Source organism: Nerophis ophidion, linkage group LG12 (assembly GCF_033978795.1).
Source record: "Nerophis ophidion isolate RoL-2023_Sa linkage group LG12, RoL_Noph_v1.0, whole genome shotgun sequence".
NCBI lineage: Eukaryota > Metazoa > Chordata > Actinopteri > Syngnathiformes > Syngnathidae > Nerophis > Nerophis ophidion.
In genome coordinates this window covers 8,768,087-8,791,272 of record NC_084622.1, presented here as the reverse complement: position 1 = coordinate 8,791,272, position 23,186 = coordinate 8,768,087, and the positions used below count along the sequence as shown (strand labels likewise).

Genomic DNA, 23,186 nt, shown 5'->3' with positions numbered 1-23,186 from the left:
CATAATATAGTGAGATTTCAGTATATAGTGGATCTAACATAATAGTGTGAGAGTCCAGTCCGTAGTGGATCTAACATAATAGTGTGAGAGTCCTGTCCATAGTGGATCCAACATAATATAGTGAGAGTCCAGGCCATACTGGATCTCACATAATATTGTGAGAGTTGAGTATATAGTGGATCTTACATAATAGAGTGAGAGTCCAGTCCATAGTGGATCTAACATAATAGTGTGATAGTCCAGTCCATAGTGGATCTAACATAATATAGTGAGATTTCAGTATATAGTAGATCTAAAAATAATAGAGAGTCCAGTACATGGTGGGGCCAGCAGGAGACCATCCCGAGCAGAGACGGGACCTGAGGATAGGTTGATTGGCAACACTAAATTGGCCCCAAAGGTGTACCCCGCCTTCCGCCCGAATGCAGCTGAACACAACCCCGTGAGAGACAACCGGTAGAAAATGGATGGATGCAAGGACTTTCCTTTTCCGTCCGTGATAAGCGGAGTATTTTTCTGAAGAATCACATTGCTGTTGCCTCAAATGTTCTCAGTTGATGGTTCCAAATCCAGCATTGACAGCCGTAAAGTAGCACAGACCACAAGTAAGTTTTTCAGGTTTGGTGTCGATTGAAATGTTTCTATTTTTAAACATAAGACTGGTTTTGTTGAAGCGGTCTTCTGGACCCGTTAGCGTGAAATACACTTGTAAAAACAAAACCAAGCTCAAACATGTGTTGATAATAAACTGCTGACCGTGCACCGTCGGTGGGTTTAGCCCCACACTGTGCGCGAGGAGGTGGGGGTCTGTCCCGTGTGTACGTGGGCAAGAGAGGGGAGGGAGCGACACAAGAGCGTGCAGACACCGAGCAGCCAGAGAGCGGCGATGCAGCGATCGACATGTCCGCAGAATCCGCGGCAGAGCGAGCTCCTGATGAGGTGAGAGCGCTGAAACGTGACAGGCGACATAAATATCGAGCCGTGTCTGCAATCCTCGTCTCAATCCTTCGTTCTTTTCCAGGCATGTAAAGATCACCCTAAAATCCAGTCCAAGATGTGATTGAGGATTTTTCTACACCATGCTTTTCCCACGGACCCTTTACCAGCTCTCGCTCTTTTTCTGGTGGCTTCTCTCTTTGCACGTCCCAGTCCTAACCGGGGAACATTCCCAAGAGAAACCGGCTGACGGAACTCTCAAATGGGGTTCGGTTCCTGAGGAAAACATGCTTCCACGCTCTTCCGGTTGGGGAGATGATCAGCAGGGAGTCTGGGGGGACTACAGGCCGACAGAAAGTAGCGGAGAACTCACTCAACCCATAGCTCCTTCTCCTGGAAGACTTGGTCTGACTGCGAATGAATCCGTGCTGGATCCCACAAAGCCTGGAGGACAACGGAGCTGGGACCAACCGCCTGACAGAGCGGTTCATTCCGGTCCACCTTCGCCAAATGGTCCAACTGAGGATAAGAGCTGGGACCAACCACCTGACAGGCAGGTTCATTCCGGTCCAACTGAGGATAAGAGTTGGGACCAACCACCTGACAGGCAGGCTCATTTCAGTCCACCTTTGCCAAATGATCACACTGAGGATAAGAGCTGGGACCAACCACCTGACAGGAAGGTTCATTCCGGTCCGCCTTCGCCAAATGGTCCAACTGAGGATAAGAGCTGGGACCAACCCCCTGACAGGCAGGTTCATTCCGGTCCACCTTCGCCAAATGGTCCAACTGAGGATAAAAGCTGGGACCAAACAACCGACAGGCAGGCTCATTTCGGTCCACCTTCGCCAAGTGGTCCAACTGAGGATAAGAGCTGGGACCAACCCCCTGACAGGAAGGTTCATTCCGGTCCACCTTCGCCAAATGGTCCAACTGAGGATAAGAGCTGGGACCAACCACCTGACGGGCAGGTTCATTCCGGTCCACCTTCGCCAAATGGTCCAACTGAGGATAAGAGCTGGGACCAACCATCTGACAGGCAGGTTCATTCCGGTCCACCTTCGCCAAGTGGTCCAACTGAGGATAAGAGCTGGGACCAACCCCCTGACAGGAAGGTTCATTCCGGTCCAACTGAGGATAAGAGTTGGGACCAACCACCTGACAGGCAGGCTCATTTCAGTCCACCTTTGCCAAATGATCACACTGAGGATAAGAGCTGGGACCAACCACCTGACAGGAAGGTTCATTCCGGTCCGCCTTCGCCAAATGGTCCAACTGAGGATAAGAGCTGGGACCAACCCCCTGACAGGCAGGTTCATTCCGGTCCACCTTCGCCAAATGGTCCAACTGAGGATAAAAGCTGGGACCAAACAACCGACAGGCAGGCTCATTTCGGTCCACCTTCGCCAAGTGGTCCAACTGAGGATAAGAGCTGGGACCAACCCCCTGACAGGAAGGTTCATTCCGGTCCACCTTCGCCAAATGGTCCAACTGAGGATAAGAGCTGGGACCAACCATCTGACAGGCAGGTTCATTCCGGTCCACCTTCGCCAAATGGTCCAACTGAGGATTTTACAGCCAACACTAGATCTGACAAGAGCACCGGAACCACCAGGAGACCAACAGTCACAACAAAGGACGGTGTAGAGGATTTAGTGCCGATCAGGGGATCTAACGTGGAGACAGAAAGGGGTAAACGTGTTTTACTGAACTAATATGGCATTTTTGTTTGATCTAGATTGGATTAAGCCTATTAATAAGTCATCAGTGTTTCTTTAGTTGTGTGATTCATGCAAAAAAAGGAACTCACAAAGTCGGGGTTACTGTGACCAAATGTATTTGCTTATCATTATTATCACGATACTGTTGAATGTGCTCAAAAAGTACTAAAATATTTCAACCAATATTATACGTTTTTGGCAGAAGGAACATTAACTATTGTTCTGGATTTTTCTAAAAGCCATTATTTTGTTTTTTGTATTGAGGAGATATGTTAAGGTTTTCGTGTTAGCATTTAAGCTAGCTAGCAATTAACGCAGTCGATGCTTCTCCAGGAAGTAAAAGTTACCACTGAGAGTTTTTCAAAGCTCGTTAATCGATGTTTTTGATCATCAAAATTTTAACCGGTAAGATTCAAAATTTTTACGAAAACCTTACATCGCTATGACAACTATTATTCAGCTCCATTTTTTTTTTGGTCCGCCTTCTTCTCTCATATTTTTTAGTCCGATTCGTACCATCTGACGTACAATTTTTCATTTAACTACATTGCCACACTTCCAGGAATTCCACATTTTCCATAGTAGCATTATTTTGTTACCTTATGCTATTGGGCTAGCTAGCTGACTGTTAGCATTTCAGTTCTGCTTTTCAGAATTCATGTAATTTTTCTTTTATATGTTTATCATCTTACTTAGGGAGATATGTTAATGTATTTATGTTAGCATTTAAGCTGGCTAATCAAAATTTAAACCGGTAGTACTAATTGTTGGAAAATTATTTATAATTTTAACGGTAAATTTACATCGCTAATTCACATAAAAATAGTTATAATTATTATTTCGCTCAACATTTTTTGTCCGCATTCTTCTCATAGCATTTTTTTGTTACCTGATGCTAACGGGCTAGCTATCTGACTGTTAGCATTTCAGTTCTGCTTTTCAAAATTCATATTATTGTTATTTTATATGTTTATCATCTGTATTGAGTAGATATGTTAATAATGTATTAATGTTAGCATTTAAGCCAGCTAGCAATTAACGCAGTCGCTACTTTTCCAGGAAATAAAAGCTACCACCGTGAGTTTTTCAAAGTGTGTTAATTGATCATGTTTTTGATCATCAAAATTTGAACCGGTAAGATTTATAATTTTAACGGTAACCTTAAATCGGTAATTCACACAAAAAGTATTACAATTATTATTCCGCTCCAATTTTTTGTCTGCCTTCTTCTCTCAGATTTTTTGTCCTATTTGTACCATTTGACTCTTAAAATGTTCATAACCATTTTTCACTTAACTACATTTCCATACTTCCAGGACTTCCACATTTCCCAGAACATGTTTCCCATTTCAAAGGAATGGGCAAGTTACGTCCAATTTTGGGGGGAAAATGGTAAAAAAACAAACTTAAATGGTCTGAATAAGTTGAAATGGTTGGTGTTGACATTTTTCAAATCGGTCGAGAAATGAGGTAGTAACATGTTGAATTGAGAAATGGTGTCACGGAATTCCTGGAATTTCGGGAAAAAACAGGAATTTTTCCAGTTCAAAAAACCACTTCGTTTTTTGTCCTGATTAAGAGGAATGATTTGACGGTGGAACGGTTGAAATGCGTAGAAAAATGTCGAAGGAGTAGTCCCCAAAAAGAGGGTGGAAATTGGGCTTTGGAAAACCAGGAATTCTGGAAAATCCTGAAATTTTTTTTGAACTTGGAAAAACTATAGTTAAAATTTCCAGAATGATGAAATGTGTTGAAGGTGGAATGGTTTGAATAGGTTAAGAAATGTGTAAATGGTGAAAGTTTGAAAAATGGCCAATTCCTTTTGAATGGGGAAAATGCAAAAAAAGAATAATAATAATTATGGGAAATCCGGGAATTTTTTTTTTTAGAGTTGTTGGATTAGAGCACACAATTCCTGAACAGGCTGATTATTGTGAAGTTGGAACAGTTAGAATCAGCTGAAAAATGTGTGAATTGTGGAACTTTGAAGAATGTCCCATTGTTTTCAACGGGAATTTCTGAAAAATTGGGAATTTCGAGATAAGCGGGATTCTTGGGAATAATGGTGAAAAAATCTTGAATGGTGTGAATCAGTTGAAATAGTTAGTGTTGAAATTTTTCAAATTGGACGAGAAATGTTGAGGTAATAACATGTTGAATTGAAAAATGGTATTACGGAATTTCAGTAATTTCGGGAAAACCAGTAAATGTTCCGGTTGAAAAAACAGCTTCCTTTTTTGTCCCGATTAAGAGGAATGTTTTGACGGTAGAACAGTTGAAATGTGTAGAAAAATGTGGAAAGAGTCGTCGCCAGAAAAAAGGCTGGAAATAGGGCTTTGGAAAACCAGTATTTCTGGAAAATCCTGGATTTTTTTTTAACTTTGAAAAATTAGAGTTTGAATTTCTCGAATGGTGAAATGTGTTGAAGGTAGAATGGTTTGAATAGATTGAAAAATGTGGTAATGGTGAAAGTTTCAAAAATGTCCAATTAATTTTAAATGGGGCAAATGAAAAAAAAAAAAAAAAAGGAATTATGTCAAATCTGGGAATTTTTTTTTTTTAATTGTTGTAGTAGAGCACACAATTCCTGAACAGGCTGAATATTTTGATGTTGGAACAGTTTGAATCAGATAGAAAATGTGGGAATTGTGGAACTTTGAAGAAAGTCCCATTGATTTCAATGGGAATTTCAGAAAAATTGGGAATTTGAAGGTAGAATGGTTTAAATAGGTCGAAAACTGTTGAAAACTGGGGAAATGGGGAAAGTTTAAAAAATAGCCAAATCATTTTGAATGGGAAAATGGAAAAAAAAAAAAAAAAAAAAAAAAGGGAAATCGGGCATTTTTTTTTTTATTATTGTTGAAGTAGAACACAAAATTCCGGAAATGCTGAATTGTGGAACTTTGATGGATGTCCTATTGATTTCAATGGGCATTTCCGAAAAATTGGGAATTTCAGGAAAAGCGGGATTTTTTTGGAAATGGTAAAAAACTTGAATGGTCTGAATAGGTTGAAATGGTGGGTGTTGACATTTTTCAAATTGTTCGAGAAATGTTGGGCTAGTAACATGTTGAATTGAAAAATGGAATTTCGGAATTCCTGGAATTTTTGGGAAACCGGGAATTTCTCCGGTTCAAAAACAACTTCCTTTTTTGTCCTGATTAAGAGGAATGTTTGGACTGTGGAATGGTTGAAATGCACTGAAAAATGTGGAAGGAGTAGTCGCCAGAAAAAAGGGTGGAAATAAGGGTTTGGAAAACCAGAAATTCTTGAAAATCCTGGAATTTTTTTTAACTTGGAAAAATAATAGTTCAAATTTCCAGAATGGTGGACTGTGTTGAAAGTAGATTGGTTTGAATAGGTCGAAAAATGTGGAACTGGTGAAAGTTTGAAAAATGGTCAATTCATTTTGAATGGTGAAAATGCAAAGAATTATGGGAAATCTGGGATTTAAAAAAAAATCGTTTTAGAATTGTTGAATTAGAGCACCCAATTCCTGAACAGGCTGAATATTGTGAAGACGGAACAGTTTGAATCAGATAAAAAATGTTGGAATTGTGGAACTTTGACGAATGTCCCATTGATTTCATTGCGAATTTCAGAAAAAATGGGAATTTCGGGAAAAGCGGGATTCTTGGGAAAAATGGTAAAAAAAAATCTTGAATGATCTGAGTAAGTTGAAATGGTTGGTGTTGAAATTTTTCAAATTGGTCAAGAAATGTTGAGGTACTAAATTTCAGAAATTTCGGGAAAACCGGGAATTTTTCCTGTAAAAAAAAACAGACTTTTTTTGTCCTGATAGAGAGGAATGTTTTGACGATAAAACGGTTGAAATGTGTTGATGAATGTGGAAGAAGTCGTCACCAGAAAAAAGGGTGGAAATAGGGCTTTGGAAAACCAGGAATTCTGGAAAATCCTGGATTTTTTTGGAACTTGGAAGAATAATGGATTGAATTTCCAGAATGTCGAAATGTGTTGAAGGTAGAACGTTTGGAATAGGTCGAAAAATGTGGAAATGGTGAAAGTTTGAAAAACGGTCAATTCATTTTGAATGGGGAATATGCAAATAAATAAAAAAAGAATTATGGGAAATTCGGGATTTTTTTTATAAATGTTGAAGTAGAGAACACAATTCCTGAAAAGGCTGAATATTTTGAAGTATGAACAGTTTGAATCAGATGAAAAATGTGGGAATTGTGGAACTTTGACAAATGTCCCATTGATTTCAATGGGAATTTCACAAAAAAATGGGAGTTTCGGGAAAAGCAGGATTTTTGGGGAAAGTGGTAAAAACTTGATTGATCTAAATGAGTTTAAGTGGTTGGTGTTGAATTTTTTCAAATTGGTCGAGAAATGTTGAGGTAGCAATATGTTCAATTGTAAAATGGAATTCCTGGAATTTCGGAAAACCGGGAATTTTCCCAGTTCAAAAAACAACCTCATTTTTTTTTTTTTCTGATTAAGAGAAATGTTTTGATGGTAGAACAGTTGAAATGTGTAGAAAAATGTGGAAGGAGTAGTCGCCAGAAAAAAAAGGTATAAATAGGGCTTTGGAAAACTAGAAAATCTGGAAAATCCTGGAATTTTTTTTAACTTGGAAAAAATATAGTTTGAATTTCCAGAATGGTGAAATGTGTTGAAGGTGTAATAGTTTGAATAGGTCGAAAAATGTGGAAATGGTGAAAGTTTGAAAAACTGGCAATTCATTTTGAATGGGAAAAATGAAAAAAAAAAAAAAAAAAAGAAGAATTTGGGGAAATCCGGGAATTTATTTTAGAATTGTTAAAGTAGAGAACACAATTCCTGAACAGGCTGAATACTTTGAGGTTGCAACAGTTTGAATCAGATGAAAAATGTGGGAATTGTGGAACTTTGACAAATGTCCCATTGATTTCAAAGGGAATTTCGGGAAAAGCGGGATTTTTGGGAAAAATGGTAAAAATTTGATTGGTCTAAATAAGTTGAAGTGGTTTGTGTTGAAATTTTTTAAATTGGTAAAAAAATATTGAGGTAGTAACATGTTGAATTGAGAAATGAAATTCCTGGAATTTCGGAAAACCGGGAATTTTTCCAGTTAAAAAAACAACTTCATTTTTTTTCCTGATTAAGAGGAATGTTTTGATGGTAGAACAGTTCAAATGCGTGGAAAAATGTGGAAGGAGTAGTCGCCAGAAAAAAGTGTGAAAATAGGGCTTTGGAAATCCAGGAATTCTGTAAAATCCTGGGAATTTTTTGAACTTGGAAAAATGACAGTTTGAATTTCCAGAATGGGGAAATGTGTTGAAGGTGGAATGGTTTTAATAGGTCGAAAAATGTGGAAATGGTGAAAGTTTGAAAAACGAGCAATTCATTTTGAATGGGAAAAATGAAAAAAAATAATAATAATAAAAAGAATTATGGGAAATCCGGGAATTTTTTTTTATAAATGTTGAAGTACAGAACACAATTCCCGAACAGGCTGAATATTTTGAAGTTGGAACAGTTTGAATCAGATGAAAAATGTGGGAATTGTGGAACTTTGACAAACGTCCCATTGATTTCAATGAGAATTTCAGAAAAATTGGGAATTGGGTAAAAAAAACAACAAAAAAAACTGAATGGTCTGAATAGGTCGAAATGGTGGGTGTTGACTTTTTTCAAATTGGTCGAGAAATGTTGGGGTAGTAACATGTTGAATTGAGAAATTGAATTCCTGGAATTTCAGAAAACCGGGAATTTTTCCAGTTCAAAAAACAACTTCCATTTTTTTCCTGATTAAGAGAAATGTTTTGACAGTAGAACAGTTGAAATGCGTGGAAATAGGGCTTTGGAAATCCAGGAATTTTGGAAAATCCTGGGAATTTTTTGAACTTGGAAAAACTACAGTTTGAATTTCCAGAATGGTGGAATGTGTTGAAGGTGGAATGGTTTGAATAGATCGAAATATGTGGAAATGGTGAAAGTTTGAAAAATAGGCAAGTAATTTTGAATGGGGAAAAAAAAGAACTATGGGATATCCGGGAATTTTTTTTTTTAATTGTTGAAGTAGAGCACACAATTCCTGAACAGGCCGAATGTTTTGAAGTTGGAACAGTTTGAATCAGATGAAAAATGTGGAAAATGTGGAACTTTGAAGAATGTCCCATTGATTTCAATGGGAATTTCAGAAAAATTGGGATTTTCGGAAAAGCAAGATTCTTGGGGAAAATTGTAAAAACTTGATTGGATCTGAATACGTTGAAATGGTTGGTTTTTACATTTTTCAAATCGGTGGAGAAATGTTGAAGTAGTAACATGTTGAATTGAGGAATGAATTTCCTGGAATTTTGGAAAAACCGAGAATATTTCCAGTTCAAAAAACAACTTCATTTTTTTTCCTGATTAAGAGGAATGTTTTTACGGTGGAACACTTTAAATGCGTTGAAAAATCTGGAAGAAGTAAGTCTCCCTGCTAACCCACCAGTGCCTCCATGAAAATGCCCCCCTCTACCTCAAAGAACTGCTCACCCCCGAATCCTCCACACGACACCTCCGCTCCGAGAACAAAGCTACGAACAATGGGAGACCGGGCTATCTGCTCTGCCGCTTGCAGTCTGCGGATCGCTCTCCCTGACCACCTGAGGGCACCACAGACTGTGGATGCTTTTAAAAAAGGCTTAAAATCCCTTCTTTTTAAATGAGTTTTTTTTAGATATATGCATACTAGTTGTAGCTATTAGGCTGTTCTAGCGTAAAGTGTTTTTTTTACAAATAAAATATATTATTATTATTATTATTATTATTATTATTATGTTCGTAGTCCCATACATAAGAAATTACAGTAAACCGTACAAGTTGTGTCAGCATGGACTGGTGCACTAACAGAACTGTGTTAATCCTTTTATTGTAAAGGGGATTTTCCATGTTTTTAATGAGCGCTGCTAAGAAAAGCACCTTATTGGTTTTGTCGGAGCATGAAAATAATGAAATTATAATGAAAAAAGACAAGAACTAGGACGCGTGCCATTTATAACCACTAAATCGGAGCATGGTTTCATTATGAATGAGCTGCACAATGACGATCCCTCACACTTAACCGTGTTCTCAGCGACTCGACACAACACATTCGGTCCGTGCTTATCAACAGCCAAGCAAAATGGGAGCAGCAGTGGAGTCGATATCGGCATTTGGCTTGTGACTTGCTCCCCACTCTGTATGACCCAGTTACAGTTCCTGCAACACGCCTGTTGTCTTTTATAATGGATTGCCTTCACATACTCCACTTCCTCTGCACTACTCGTCACTACACCCGGAAGGTCCTCGTTTTGTCTGATTCACACGTAATATGTCAATGTTGAAAAGCTGACGCTGAACTGAAATGCTAATGGAACGTAGGATGAATATTGGAATGGTCTAAATCAGGGGTCACCAACGCGGTGCCTGCGGGCGCCAGGTAGCCCGTAAGGACCAGTTGAGTCGCCCGCTGGCCTGTTCTAAAAATAGCTCAAATAGCAGCACTTACCAGTGAGCTGCCTCAATTTTTTTTAATTTTATTCATTTACTAGCAAGTTGGTCTGACTTTGCTCGACATTTTTAATTCTAAAAGACAAAACTCAAATAGAATTTGAAAATCCAAGAAAATATTTAAAAGACTTGGTCTTCACTTGTTTGAATGAATTCATTTATTTTTTTACTTTGCTTCTCATAACTTTCAGAGACATTTTTAGAGAAAAAAATACAACCTTAAAAATGATTGTAGGATTTTTAAACATGTATAGCTATTTACCTTTTAAATTCCTTCTTCTTCTTTCCTGACAATTTAAATCAATGTTCAAGTATTTTTTTTTTTACTATTGTAAAGAATAATAAATGCATTTTAATTTAATTCTTCAATTTAGCTTCTGTTTTTTTGACGAAAAATATTTGTGAAATATTTCTTTAAACTTATTATGATTTAAAATTTAAAAATAAAATTCTGGCAAATCTAGAAAATCTGTAGAATCCAATTCAAATCTTATTTCAAAGTCTTTTGAATTTCTTTTAAAATTTTTGTTCTGGAAAATCTAGAATAAATAATTTTGCTTTGTTAGAACAATAGTTTGGTCCAATTTGTTATATATTCTAACAAAAAGCAAATAGGTTTTTAACCTATTTAAAGCATGTCATGCAAATTCTAAAATTAATCTTAATCAGTAAAAATGACTAATTATGTTCCATAAATTCTTTTTTTAATTTTTTCAAAAAGATTCGAATTAGCTAGTTTTTCTCTTCATTTTTTTCCGGTTGAATTTTAAAGAGTTGTAATTGAGGATAAACTGTTTCAAAATATAATTTTCATTTTTTACGTGTTTTCTCCTCTTTTAAACCGTTCAATTAAGTGTTTTTTTAATCATTTATTCTCTACAAAAAACTTTCCATAAAAGGAAAAAAAATATACAAAGGAATTACTGACAGAAATACCCATTTTATATATATATATATATATATATATATATATATATATATATATATATATATATATATATATATATTTATTTATTTATGAAAGGTAAATTGAGCAAATTGGCTATTTCTGGCAATTCATTTAAGTGTGTATCAAACTGGTAGCCCTTCGCATTAATCACTACCCAAGAAGTAGCTCTTGGTTTCAAAAAGGTTGGTGACCCCTGGTCTAAATGTTGAAATCGTTTAAAAGCCGAAACAGTTTGAATGTTGGAAAAGTTTTAATGTAGAAGAGTTTGAGTTTCCAGGGAAACCGGAATTCGGTTTGGAACTTGGGCAAGTGTTAGTCTGAATGTCCAGGGTGAGTGGAATGTGGTAATGTTGGAATGGTTTGAATAGGTTGCAAAATGTGGGAATTGTGCAAGTTGGAAAAATGCCCCATTCATTTCAATGGGAATTTCCTGGAAATTTGGGAATTTTGGGAAAAACGTTTTGTTTTTTTGGAAAATGATTAAGAGCATGAAGGTCCTGAATGAGTCGAATTGGTTGGTGTTGGCATTGTTTAAATCAGTCAAGAAATGTTGAATTAGGAACAGAAATTCCTGGAATATTGGGAAAACTGGGAATTTTTCAAGTTCCTTAACCAAATTGTTTTTTTCCCTGAGTATGAAGAGCGTTTTGACGGTGGAACGGTTGAAATGGGTTTAAACATGTGAAAGGAGTAGTCAAACTTAAGAACGGTAGAAATAGGTTACAAAAAAACGGGAATTCCTGGAAATTTCTTGAATGTGGACCAATGGTAGTTTGAATGTCCAGGATGAGTTGAAGGTTGAAAGGTTTGAATCGGTTGAAGAATGTGGGAATTGTGGACGTTTGAAAAATGGCCAATTCATTGTCAATGGGGAAAATGCAAAACAAAAAAAGAATCATGGGAAATCTGGGAATGTTTTTTTTTAGAATTGTTAAGGTAGAGCACACAGTTCTTGAACAGGCTGAATATTTTGAAGTTGGAACCGTTTGAATCAAATGAAAAATGTTGGAATTGTAGAACTTTGATGAATGTCCCATTGATTTCAACGGGAATTTCAGAAAAATTGAGAATTTCGGGAAAGGCGGGATTTTTTGGAAAATGGTTAAGATCATCAATGTCCTGAATGAGTTGAATTGATTGGTGTTGGGATTGTTTAAATCGGTCAAGAAATGTTGAATTAGTATCAGTTGTTAATTTAGAAATTCCTGGAATATCGGGAAAACTGGGAATTGTTCAAGTTTTTCCCTGAGTATGAGTGTTTTGACGGTGGAACGGTTGAAATGGGTTTAAAAATGTGAAAGGAGTAGTCAAACTTAAGAAGGGTGGAAATAGGTTACCAAAAAACGGGAATTCCTGGAAATTTCTTGAATGTGGACAAATGATAGTTTGAATGTCCAGGATGAGTTGAAGGTGGAAAGGTTTTAATCGCTTGAAGAATGTGGGAATTGTGGACGTTTGAAAAATGGACAATTCATTGTGAATGGGGAAAATGCAAAACAAAAAAAGATTTATGGGAAATCCGGGAATCTTTAAAGAATTGTTGAAGTAGAGAACACAATTCCTGAACAGGCTGAATATTTTGAAGTAGGAACAGTTTGAATCAGATGAAAAATGTTGGAATTGTGGAACTTTGACGAATGTCCCATTGATTTCAATGGGAATTTCCGAAAAATTGGTAATTTTTGGGAAAAGCTGGATTAAAAAAAAAAATGATTAAGATCATCAATGTCCTGAATGAGTTCAATTGGTTGGTGTTGGGATTGTTTAAAACGGGCAAGAAATTTTTGAATTAGTAACAGTTGTTACTTGAGAAATTCCTGGAATATCGGGAAAACTGGGAATTTTTCAAGTTCCTTAGCTAACTTGGATTTTTCCCTGAGTATGAAGAGTGTTTTGGAACGGTTGAAATGGGTTTAAAAATGTGAAAGGAGTAGTCAAACTTAAGAAGGGTGGACATACGTTACCAAAAAAACGGGAATTGCTGGAAATTTCTTGAATGTGGACAAATGGTTGTTTGAATGTCCAGGATGAGTTCAAGGTGGAAAGGTTTGAATCGGTTGAAGAATGTGGAAATTGTGGAAGTTTGAAAAATGGCCAATTCATTGTGAATTGGGGAAAATGCAAAACAAAAAAAGAATTATGGGAAATCCGGGAATTTTTTTTGGAATAGTTGAAGTAGAGCACACAATTCCTGAACATGCTGAATACTTTGAAGTTGGAACAGTTTGAAACAAATGAAAAATGTGGGAATTTTTACCTATGACGAGTGTCCCATTGATTTCAATGGGAATTTCGGAAAAATTGGGGACTTCGGGAAAAGCGGGATCTTTTGGGAAAAATGGTAAAATAATTTGAATGGTCAGAATAAGTTGAAATGGTTAGTGTTTTTCAAATCGGTCGAGAAATGTTGAGGTAGTAACATGTTGAATTGAAAAATGGAATTTCGGGAAAACCGTGAATTTCTCCAGTTCAAAAAACAACTTCATTTTTTATCCTGATTGAGAGGTATGTTTTGACGGTGCTTAGTTAAGTTAAGATAAGTTAAAGCATCATTGATTGTCACACACACTCTAGGTGTGGTGAAATGTGTCCTCTGCATTTGACCCATCCCCTTGTTCACCCCCTGGGAGGTGAGGGGAGCAGTGGGCAGAAGCGGTGCCGCGCGCGAGAATCATTTTTGGTGATTTAACCCCCATTTCCAACCATTGACGCTGAGTGCCAAGAAGGGAGGTAATGGGTCCCATTTCATGAGTCTTTGGTATGACTCGGCATACTCTAACCCAGTTGTTCTTAACCTGGGTTTGAGCGAACCCTAAGGGTTTGGTGAGTCAGCCTCAGGGATTTGGCAGAGCCTCTGCCGCAGAGGTCAAGGCATACCAGACTCATCGTGTAAATAAAAACTTCTCTATATCGGCGTATTATGAATACAACCTCCAACAAGGTTAAGAACCACTGCTCTAACCACTCGGCCACTGGTGGGGTTCGGTACCTCCAACAAGGTTAAGAACCACTGCTCTAACCATTCGGCCACCGGTGGGGTTCGGTACCTCCAACAAGGTTAAGAACCACTGCTCTAACCACTCGGCCACTGGTGGGGTTCGGTACCTCCAACAAGGTTAAGAACCACTGCTCTAACCACTCGGCCACTGGTGGGGTTCGGTACCTCCAACAAGGTTAAGAACCACTGCTCTAACCACTCGGCCACTGGTGGGGTTCGGTGCCTCCAACAAGGTTAAGAAGCACTGCTCTACCACTAGGTCACTGAGTAGGTTAAGTGGTTAGTTGACCAGCTACGATGATGCAAACACAGCTGAAACAATTCACAAAAAACCTATCAGACTTCACTTTTGGTTAGTCTGTCAAGTAAGTGAGCCAACAACTGCTCACAATGAATGGTATTAATTATTACACTTTTATAATCCATGAACCAGACAAACATTTTTGTTCCGGATTGTTTAGCCTAGGCACATGTCTGGACTGCGAGTTCCACTGTAGTCACATTTTACTATTGTTCATTTAACGATTTGTTTACTGGCATTGTCCGTTAGACCAGATGTACCTGGTACCGGACTGCCAGAAGACGTATAATAATTCAGGATCGCCGTTAGCTTGTCTTGTCATGTTTTGTCAGTATGCTCTTCATTTTGGTTGTGGTAAATCTTGGAGGACAGACACAACACCTAGTTTAGCGTTCCTTGACCCTTCTTGTTAGCTGAAATGGTATTTTCTTGTTGTTTGACAGATGCCTCAACAGATGCTGACCCTTCTTGTTAGCTGAAATGGTATTTTCTTGTTGTTTGACAGATGCCTCAACAGATGCTGATGACGACAAGAAAGTCCCAAAGGCTAATGACCCTCTCCAGACAGAAGACAACAGCAACAACACATCAGTCAAACCCTGGGGAACAGCCTCCCCGACATGGACCCCCATCTACCTTGACGGTTTCACGCCCAGTGACTCGATGGGTCCCGCTCTGGCTCACAGCGCTGGCCTTTTTGTACCTCTGTACTCAGACTGGAACTCTGCCTTGGCCACATGGGGATTTGCTTGGGAAGCCCACATCTATGGTCTTGGATCGGTCTTTACGGTATTCGGCCTGATCTCTGTGGTCTGCTTGTTGGGACTGCCTTGCCGGTGTCCTTCTGGAATCCCTTACTTCACCCTCCTGCACTTGTTCCTCCTAGGATTTGCAGGAATTCAGGCTTTCTGTTTGATTTATGATGCCTACGGTCACCAAGATTATCTTCCACCTCTAAGCTCTCTTCTGCTCTCTCAACTTCCATTCCCTTGTTTGACATCCGCGTTCTCTTTAGCCTTCTTTATTCTTTCCTTGCGTTCACGCAAGCGTCTTTCCCTTTCACTCGCCATCTCCCCCTCACTCTCTGCCCTCCCCAAACCTTGCTTGTTACTGTCTTTAACCTTGATGCACTTCGGGGTTTCTCTGGGCTGTGTTAGCCTTCTTCAGCTCTATCCTAGCCTCCCCGCTATCATTCTTTTGTTCCCTCTCGGTGTGTTTGTGTGCCTCACACTCTTCCTCTCGTGCTCTTACGTGATCTTTTACTGTCTAATACAAGTTGACACAAAACACATCTATAGACTGAATGACAATGGGGAGTGTGGAGTATCTCCTGAGATGATTCAACCCACAAGTTGCCCCTTTGCCAAAGTGGATGATTGGGGTAGGGCGGCTGGAGCTGGAGTCGGAGCCGCCTTGTGTTTGTTAGGATGTGGAGGTCTACAACTTTATGGATTTTTACACGCCCTGGGTATGGGCGGGGTGGAAAGCTGTGGTTTCCGACCCTGGCCTTGGTGGGGCTATCAGGTGGGATGTCGGCTATGTGAGGCTGGAGTGTGCCTTGGTTTGTCTCTCATTGGCACGCATCCTTTGTTTTGTCACACCAAGTCCTTCAAGAACCATCCCAGACCAGGATCTTGGTCCCGACTGTCCGGGGGCTCCCCCTCTCGAGGTACCACCCTGGCTTCACCAGGTAGTGCACATTCTCCAGTGCTTTCCTTGTCACAAGACCAACCAGAAAATATGGTAGTGTATGATGTCACCACAAGGGGACAGTCAGAAGTTCTTCCTTTAACCTCCATGGTGGATCCTCCTAGAAATGGATTGGGTTGTGTCTCAAAGCCTAACCAAAACCAAGCTGCTTTTCCACACAAACAGACAAGTCCACTTCACAAGCCTAAAAATACACTGGAATTCCAGCTATCTTCCCAGATAAGTCTTGGTCTCGGAGCTGACTCTACCGGGGACTTACAGCCTCCATCTCCTATTGATTTATCTCGCAGCATTGACCAGGCTTTGTTCAGTGACTCCCTATTCACACACAGTATTTTCGGGTTGCCAAGACACTTCTCTAGTTCCTCCAGCCATTCACTTGAATCTCCCAAGCAAGGTACTTCAAAACAAGACTCGGACTTATTGGAAAGTTCTCTTTACAGAACCTCTTCCTGTGGATATTTGGTTCAAGATAAGGCTCAACCTACCCAGCCTCAAGTTTTACTTAAGTCCCTCAACATCAAACCACCAACATCACAAGAGCAGTTCGACTGGAAAGGGAGTGTCTCTGGATCAACTTTGGGTCTGTGCAGTAAACCCAAAGAGACAGTCAAGCCGCGATCCAATTCCTGGGCCAACAGAGGGCAGCACATGGCGCAGAACAGCTTTCCACGCGCCATCCCTCACTTGTCTTACCACAGACGTTACCGAACTTTGAGCGTGGCTTCCAAAGACAGCTTGGGATGCGGACGCCTGGCAGGAACTAAAAGACTGAGTGAGAGCAAACAGCTAGAATGGGATATGGCTGCCCAAGCAGAGTTTGTCAATGTGTGCAGGGAAATTGATGCTTTTAGCGTTTGCAGCGATACCATTGACTTGTAGCTATACTGTCGCATCGTTATTGTAAATTGCACACAGAACAGATTTAGAGAAAAAATTAACTTGCAAATATGTGGAGATTTTAAGCAATAAGTAATTGATTTGTAATGTACATATTTAATGTTAATATAATAAATATGAGATTTATAGCGTCACTGTAATCATACTTGCCAACCCTCCTGATTTTCCCGGGAGACTCCCGAATTTCAGTGCCCCTCCCGAAAATCTCCCGATTTCCCCGTGGACAACGATGTTGGGGGCGTGCCTTTAAGGAACTGTGTTTAGTGTTAACTACAACCTGTCGTCACATCCGTTTTCCCCCCATTCTAACAGCGTGCCGGCCCAGTCGCATAATTTATGCAGCTTTTAAACACACACAAGTGAATGCAAGTCATACTTGGTCACACTGAGGGTGGCCGTACAAAAAACTTTAACAATGTTCCAAATATGCGCCACACTGTGAACCCACACCAAACAAGAATGACAAACGCATTTCGAGAGAACATCTGCACCGTAACACAACATAAACACAACAGAACAAATACCCAGAACCCCTTGCAGCACTAAGTCTTCCGGGACGCTACAACATACACACCACGTTACCACTAAACCACTCCCACTGCAACCCCGCAGTCCCCTATCTCCCGAATTCGGAGGTTTCAAGGTTGGCAAGTATGACTGTAATCATACTACTGATTATTGTGGGGAAGTTCAACGGGTGTTGCCTGTGAAAGTTGCTTGTTTTCAAGGTCGCCATTTTGTCAAAGTGCTAAAAAGCACCAGTGGAGAAAAGTTGATCCTATGTTTTTCTATCTTTGGTTGAAGCACCAGAGCCATAATGGTGTGTTCAAGGTGTGTATAGGATTATTCCATGCTGATATTGAACCCCTCTTCCCCCATTTCGTTAAAAGCAATTGCCAATTACCGTATTTTTCCGACTACAAGCCGCACTAGATATCCTTTCATTTTCTCAAAACTCGCCTGATGTACGGAAAAATGTTGGTTGTGCTTACCGACCTTGAAGCTATTTTATTCGGTACATGGTGAAATGATAAGTGTGACCAGTAGATGGCAGTCACACATAAGAGATACGAATAGACTAAAGATGTCCGATAATGGCTTTTTTGCCGATATTGTCCAACGCTTAATTGCCGACTCCGATATCAACCGACACCGATATATACAGTCGTGGAAATTACACATTATCATACCTAATTTTGTTGTGATGCCCCACTGGATGCAACTTCAACACAGCTTCAGTCCAGAGTATACTAGAGTATTAAAGTAAACTATAACATAGTCCTCATTTAGTGCAAGGCTGCCTGACCTACTGTATAATAGGAAATTATAAACTGGGTTCAATCTGCCCTGTTGTAACGTATTTGTGTGAGAAACACAAATGTTCTGCAAGCTAGTGGTGAGCTAGCAGTCAGTCACCCATCCCATCCCCACCCATTTTCTGCCGCTTATTCCCGTTCGGGGTCGCGGGGGCGCTGGTGCCTATCTCAGCTACAATCGGGCGGAAGGCGGGGTACACCCTGGACAAGTCGCCACCTCATCGCAGGGCCAACACAGATAGACAGACAACATTCACACTCACATTCACACACTAGGGCCAATTTTAGTGTTGCCAATCAACCTATCCCCAGGTGCATGTCTTTGGAAGTGGGAGGAAGCCGGAGTACCCGGAGGGAACCCACGCATTCACGGGGAGAACATGCAAACTCCACACAGAAAGATCCCGAGCCTGGATTTGAACCCAGGACTGCAGGACCTTCGTATTGTGAGGCAGACGCACTAACCCCTCTGCCACCGTGAAAGCAGTCAGTCAGGGCTTCTGAAATGCTGCGTTGAGACAGGGCAGCTTCGTTCACTGCAAACTGCTTTCGGTGTTTGCTTTTCATCCATCTTCCGTTTGTATTCATTGTGTGTATCCTTATGATTCTTGAAGAGGTGGGAGATCAAATTGCTCGTATCAAAGGAAGACGTCTTGGTTCCAAATCGTATAACCAACTTTTTGCAGTCATGGCAAATTACCAGTTTTTTAATCCGTGAGACACACTTTAAAATAATCCCAAACCATAGACACAAGTCAAAAGTCAGTCACAGAGCTAGCTGGCTTGTTTGCCACGACTACAGCACCGGCAACGACACACTCTTGTTGGTGTTATGCTCCGCTCGCGGCGGTTTGATGAGGTCATCAAGCTTCGCCGGCGAACCTCTCATGCTGCAGTGGTCAAATCCCGTGTGGTGTGTGGGAGGAACTGCTGACCTGGAAGACGCAACTGCTCGTCCGTGTTTTACCGGAAAAGTGGCGTTTTAAAAAAGTAATTCATTTTACTTTTTGAAACTGATCATTTCCGATATTACATTTTAAAGCATTTATCGGCAGGCCGATGTTATCGGACATCTCTAGTATAGACTGCAATATGACGGCAGTCGCACATAAGAGATACAGTGTGGCAAAAAAGTATTTAGTCAGCCACCGATTGTGCAAGTTCTCCCACTTAAAATGACGACTGAGGTCTGTAATTTTCATCATGGGTACACTTCAACTGTGAGAGACAGTGTTTGGAGGAAGAAGAATACTGAGTAGCATCCCAATAACACCACACCTACTGTGAAGCATGGGGGTGGAAACATCATGCTTTGGGGTTGTTTTTCTGCTAAGGGGACAGGACGATTGATCCGTGTTAAGGAAAGAATGAATGGGGCCATGTATGGTGAGATTTTGAGCCAAAACCTCCTTCCATCAGTGAGAGCTTCGAATGGTTGACCAAATACTTACTTTCCACCATAATTCCCAAATAAATTCTTTAAAATTCCTTTTTTTTTTCACATTCTGTCTCTCACCGTTGAAGTGTACCTATGATGAAAATTACAGACCTCTGTCATCATTTTAAGTGGGAGAACTTGCACAATCGGTGGCTGACTAAATACTTTTTTGCCCCACTGTACGTGTAAACTGCAATATGAATCGAGTAAACACAACAATGTTAAAAGTTCCATTGAAAATATAGAACATTTCACACGCCTTATAATCCAGTGCGCCCTATGGTCCGGAAAATACGGTAAATCTTAAGTGCCCTCGTACTTTAGTTGATATTGAAAGAAAGATATTGTCAATCAGTGTCTTCTGTTTAATTCCAATAAAATGTGTACACAATAACTTCTTCACGACATCAGTTATAATTTAGATTATATTACATATTTGTACAGGTTCCTTCAGTGTGTTCATCCCAATATCCTGAGTGAGACCACGCACTACTACTGTCCAAACATACTACATGGAGGACATGACAATTAATTTGCACTATAGGCAGTGGAGTAAGAGGCTAATGAATGCAAATGTACTGGAGTGGAACATACGTGTTGTATGTTCTCCTCCAACATGGCTACACTTTCCCCATCCCTTGCACAACCCCCTGCAAAAAAAAAACAAAAAACAATTCCATAAAATTAAATTGTTGTGATGCTTTGCTCTTGTGATAAAATAAAACGCAGTGAAAACAAAATGTTATTGCCTTTCTTTCCAACCAAGTAAAAAATAAAAAAGGCGCACTGGGGGCAATTAGATATAAACATCAAAAAGCTCCTCCAAAATATTCCATGTAGTGCATTCCTTCGGCAAAGTAATACTTTTCTAACAATAGAAATTACTGTACATTTGATACGGCTGTATGGGATCTCATTAAAATTGTGCAGGTGTACCTATTGGGTCACCTGTGCCATTTTAAGTGTACAACTAATAAATGAGCCGTCTGTTCGAGAGGTTTTAACAGAGTAGTTCGTAAACATGTCAAAATCATGTATGATGTGCAGTAGATCCCCACGTATCCACGATTGAACATTCGACCCTGCAAACATATAGATAAATATACATACATACATACATATATGTATGTACATGTATATATATATGTATATGTGTATACATATATATATATATACATATATCTATATATTTATATATATATATATACATATATCTATATATTTATATATGTACATAAACATATATACATATACATACATACGTAAATGTATATACATGTAGATACATATATATATATACATATAAATATACTTATATACATATACAAAAATACATACATGCATATATACATATATACACATATATATACATCCAGTATATATACATATATCCATCCATTTACACACACATATATATAAATACATTATATATACATATGTATATATATGTATGTATACATGTATGTATATATATATGTGTGTGTATGTATATATGTATATATATTTATATGTGTTTGTGTATATATATATATATACATACATATGTGTATATATATATATATATATATATATATATATATATATATATATATATATATATATATATATATATATATATCAGGGTCTCCCACACATTCATTTATTTGTGGCGGGCCGCCACGAAAGAATTACGGCCGCCACAAATAAAAAATAAAAAAACACTTTTTTTTTTTTCTCGGCTTTTGACTCCCTCGACCGCTCATAAAAGGAATGGGACTCTGTCTGTGAATGGAGCTTGTAGTTACATATCATATAAATATGTAAATATTATATAAATATGTATATAAATATGTACATAAAGTGTTGTAATTATATTCCAACTCCATGTTCTTCTTGGTCATCCCCCCCCCTGCCCCCCACGCCGCCCGACCACACCACCACAAATAGATGCCTGACCTGTGGGAAACACTGTATGTATATATATATATATATATATATATATATATATATATATATATATTGGTGGACTTTTTGAAACTGCCCTGCCACCACATCATTTACCTATTGTGCAATAAATATAAGAAGTTCCTACTATCCTGTCATATTCTACCTATCCATACATAATAAGGGTGTTAGGCTTCAACCTGGACTGTACTTATTAGCTTTCCTTTGTCGGCGATTGAAGAGAGACTTGCTGGATTATGAAGCTGATTTTTAACTAATAGTGCATTTTTAAAAATAAAAAATGTAAATCCAAAATGATGGGGAATGTCAATATCAAGCTAGCAAGAGGGTTTGGAGGGGATGAAGTGAGCCATGTATCAAATTATTTTGGGCGTCTCAATTATTGAGTAGAACCCTCACCAGGAATAGCGAGGATCTCCTGTATTGATCATGGATATCATATAAAACATGAACATTTCAGCATTTTTGGTCACTTGTGTGTCACTTGTCTGCTCAGCAGCGCCGGGGTGGGCACGTCGGGTCCCGATCGGGTGTTTCCTTTTCCTCCCGCCTCAGTAAAGCCGCTTCTCATAACTACAAACGTAAAAGACAGACGCCAAAAATGGACATTTTTTAGTGTGGCGGCGACATGGATGCTGAAGACTGTGGGAACTAACAGCTGACAAGAGTGGGAGAGGTTGGGAGAAAATGCCGGTATGTTCGTACTTACATGGTACAAAAGAATATCTAACGTGATAGCATGAGCGAGAACAGGAAGAGAGAAAAAAAAAAGAAGTTTGATGCGATGCAAATAAGCAAAGGGACAGAACACGTTATGTTAAAAATAGGGCCGATGCACGACTAGACCAGAGACAGAAGACAAGACATGTGATGACAAAAGGACAAATGTGCGTTAAAACTTACGAGTGAAGGCCATGGACGCCGCCTTCCATCTGAGCGGACATTGTTCTCTTCTCAAACTTCAGCTCTCCACAATACATCATTGACCTGTGACAAGAAGGTTACTGAGGAGCAAGTGGCAGTTCTACATTGTAGTACCTCACTATGTCCACTAGATGGTAGTGTCTTTGCATTTTTGAATGCATATTTGCTTTTAAGGCAGAGCCTAAACTCAAAAAAACTAATAGTAAATAAATACAGTACTATTATAATGTTTTATATATAAACCCCGTTTTCATATGAGTTGGGAAATTGAGTTAGATGTAAATATAAACAGAATACAATGATTTGCAAATCATTTTCCACCCATATTCAGTTGAATATGCTACAAAGACAACATATTTGATGTTCTAACTAATAAACTTTCTTTTTTTATTTGCAAATAATCAATAACTTTAGAATTTGATGCCAGCAAAATGTGACAAAGAAGTTGGAAAAGGTGGCAATAAATACTGATAAAGTTGAGGAATTCTCATTAAACACTTTTTTGGAAAATCCAACAGGTGTGCAGGCTAATTAGGAACAGGTGAGTGCCATGATCGGGTATAAAAA

The 23,186-nt window shown here is 39.1% G+C and overlaps 2 protein-coding genes across 2 annotated transcripts in view; one reads left to right on the top strand and one right to left on the bottom strand.

The window, feature by feature from the left end:
- Positions 1-832: 832 nt before the first annotated feature.
- prrt4a (proline rich transmembrane protein 4a) lies at positions 833-19,826 on the top strand. The gene is made up of 3 exons (XM_061916783.1): positions 833-939; positions 1,022-2,628; positions 14,893-19,826. The coding sequence occupies exons 2-3, from the start codon at positions 1,080-1,082 to the stop codon at positions 16,977-16,979; spliced, it is 3,636 nt and encodes a 1,211-aa protein (XP_061772767.1). The 5' UTR covers positions 833-939; positions 1,022-1,079; the 3' UTR covers positions 16,980-19,826.
- Positions 19,827-21,727: 1,901 nt separating this feature from the next.
- impdh1a (IMP (inosine 5'-monophosphate) dehydrogenase 1a) overlaps positions 21,728-23,186 on the bottom strand; it is a 42,069-nt gene continuing 40,610 nt past the window's right edge. Inside the window, exons 16-18 of the mRNA XM_061916782.1 lie at positions 22,599-22,682; positions 22,405-22,421; positions 21,728-22,268 (exon numbers count right to left, since the gene is read on the bottom strand). Coding sequence (XP_061772766.1) covers positions 22,165-22,268; positions 22,405-22,421; positions 22,599-22,682 — 205 coding nt within the window. The 3' untranslated portion in view covers positions 21,728-22,164. The remainder of the gene's footprint in view (positions 22,269-22,404; positions 22,422-22,598; positions 22,683-23,186) is intronic.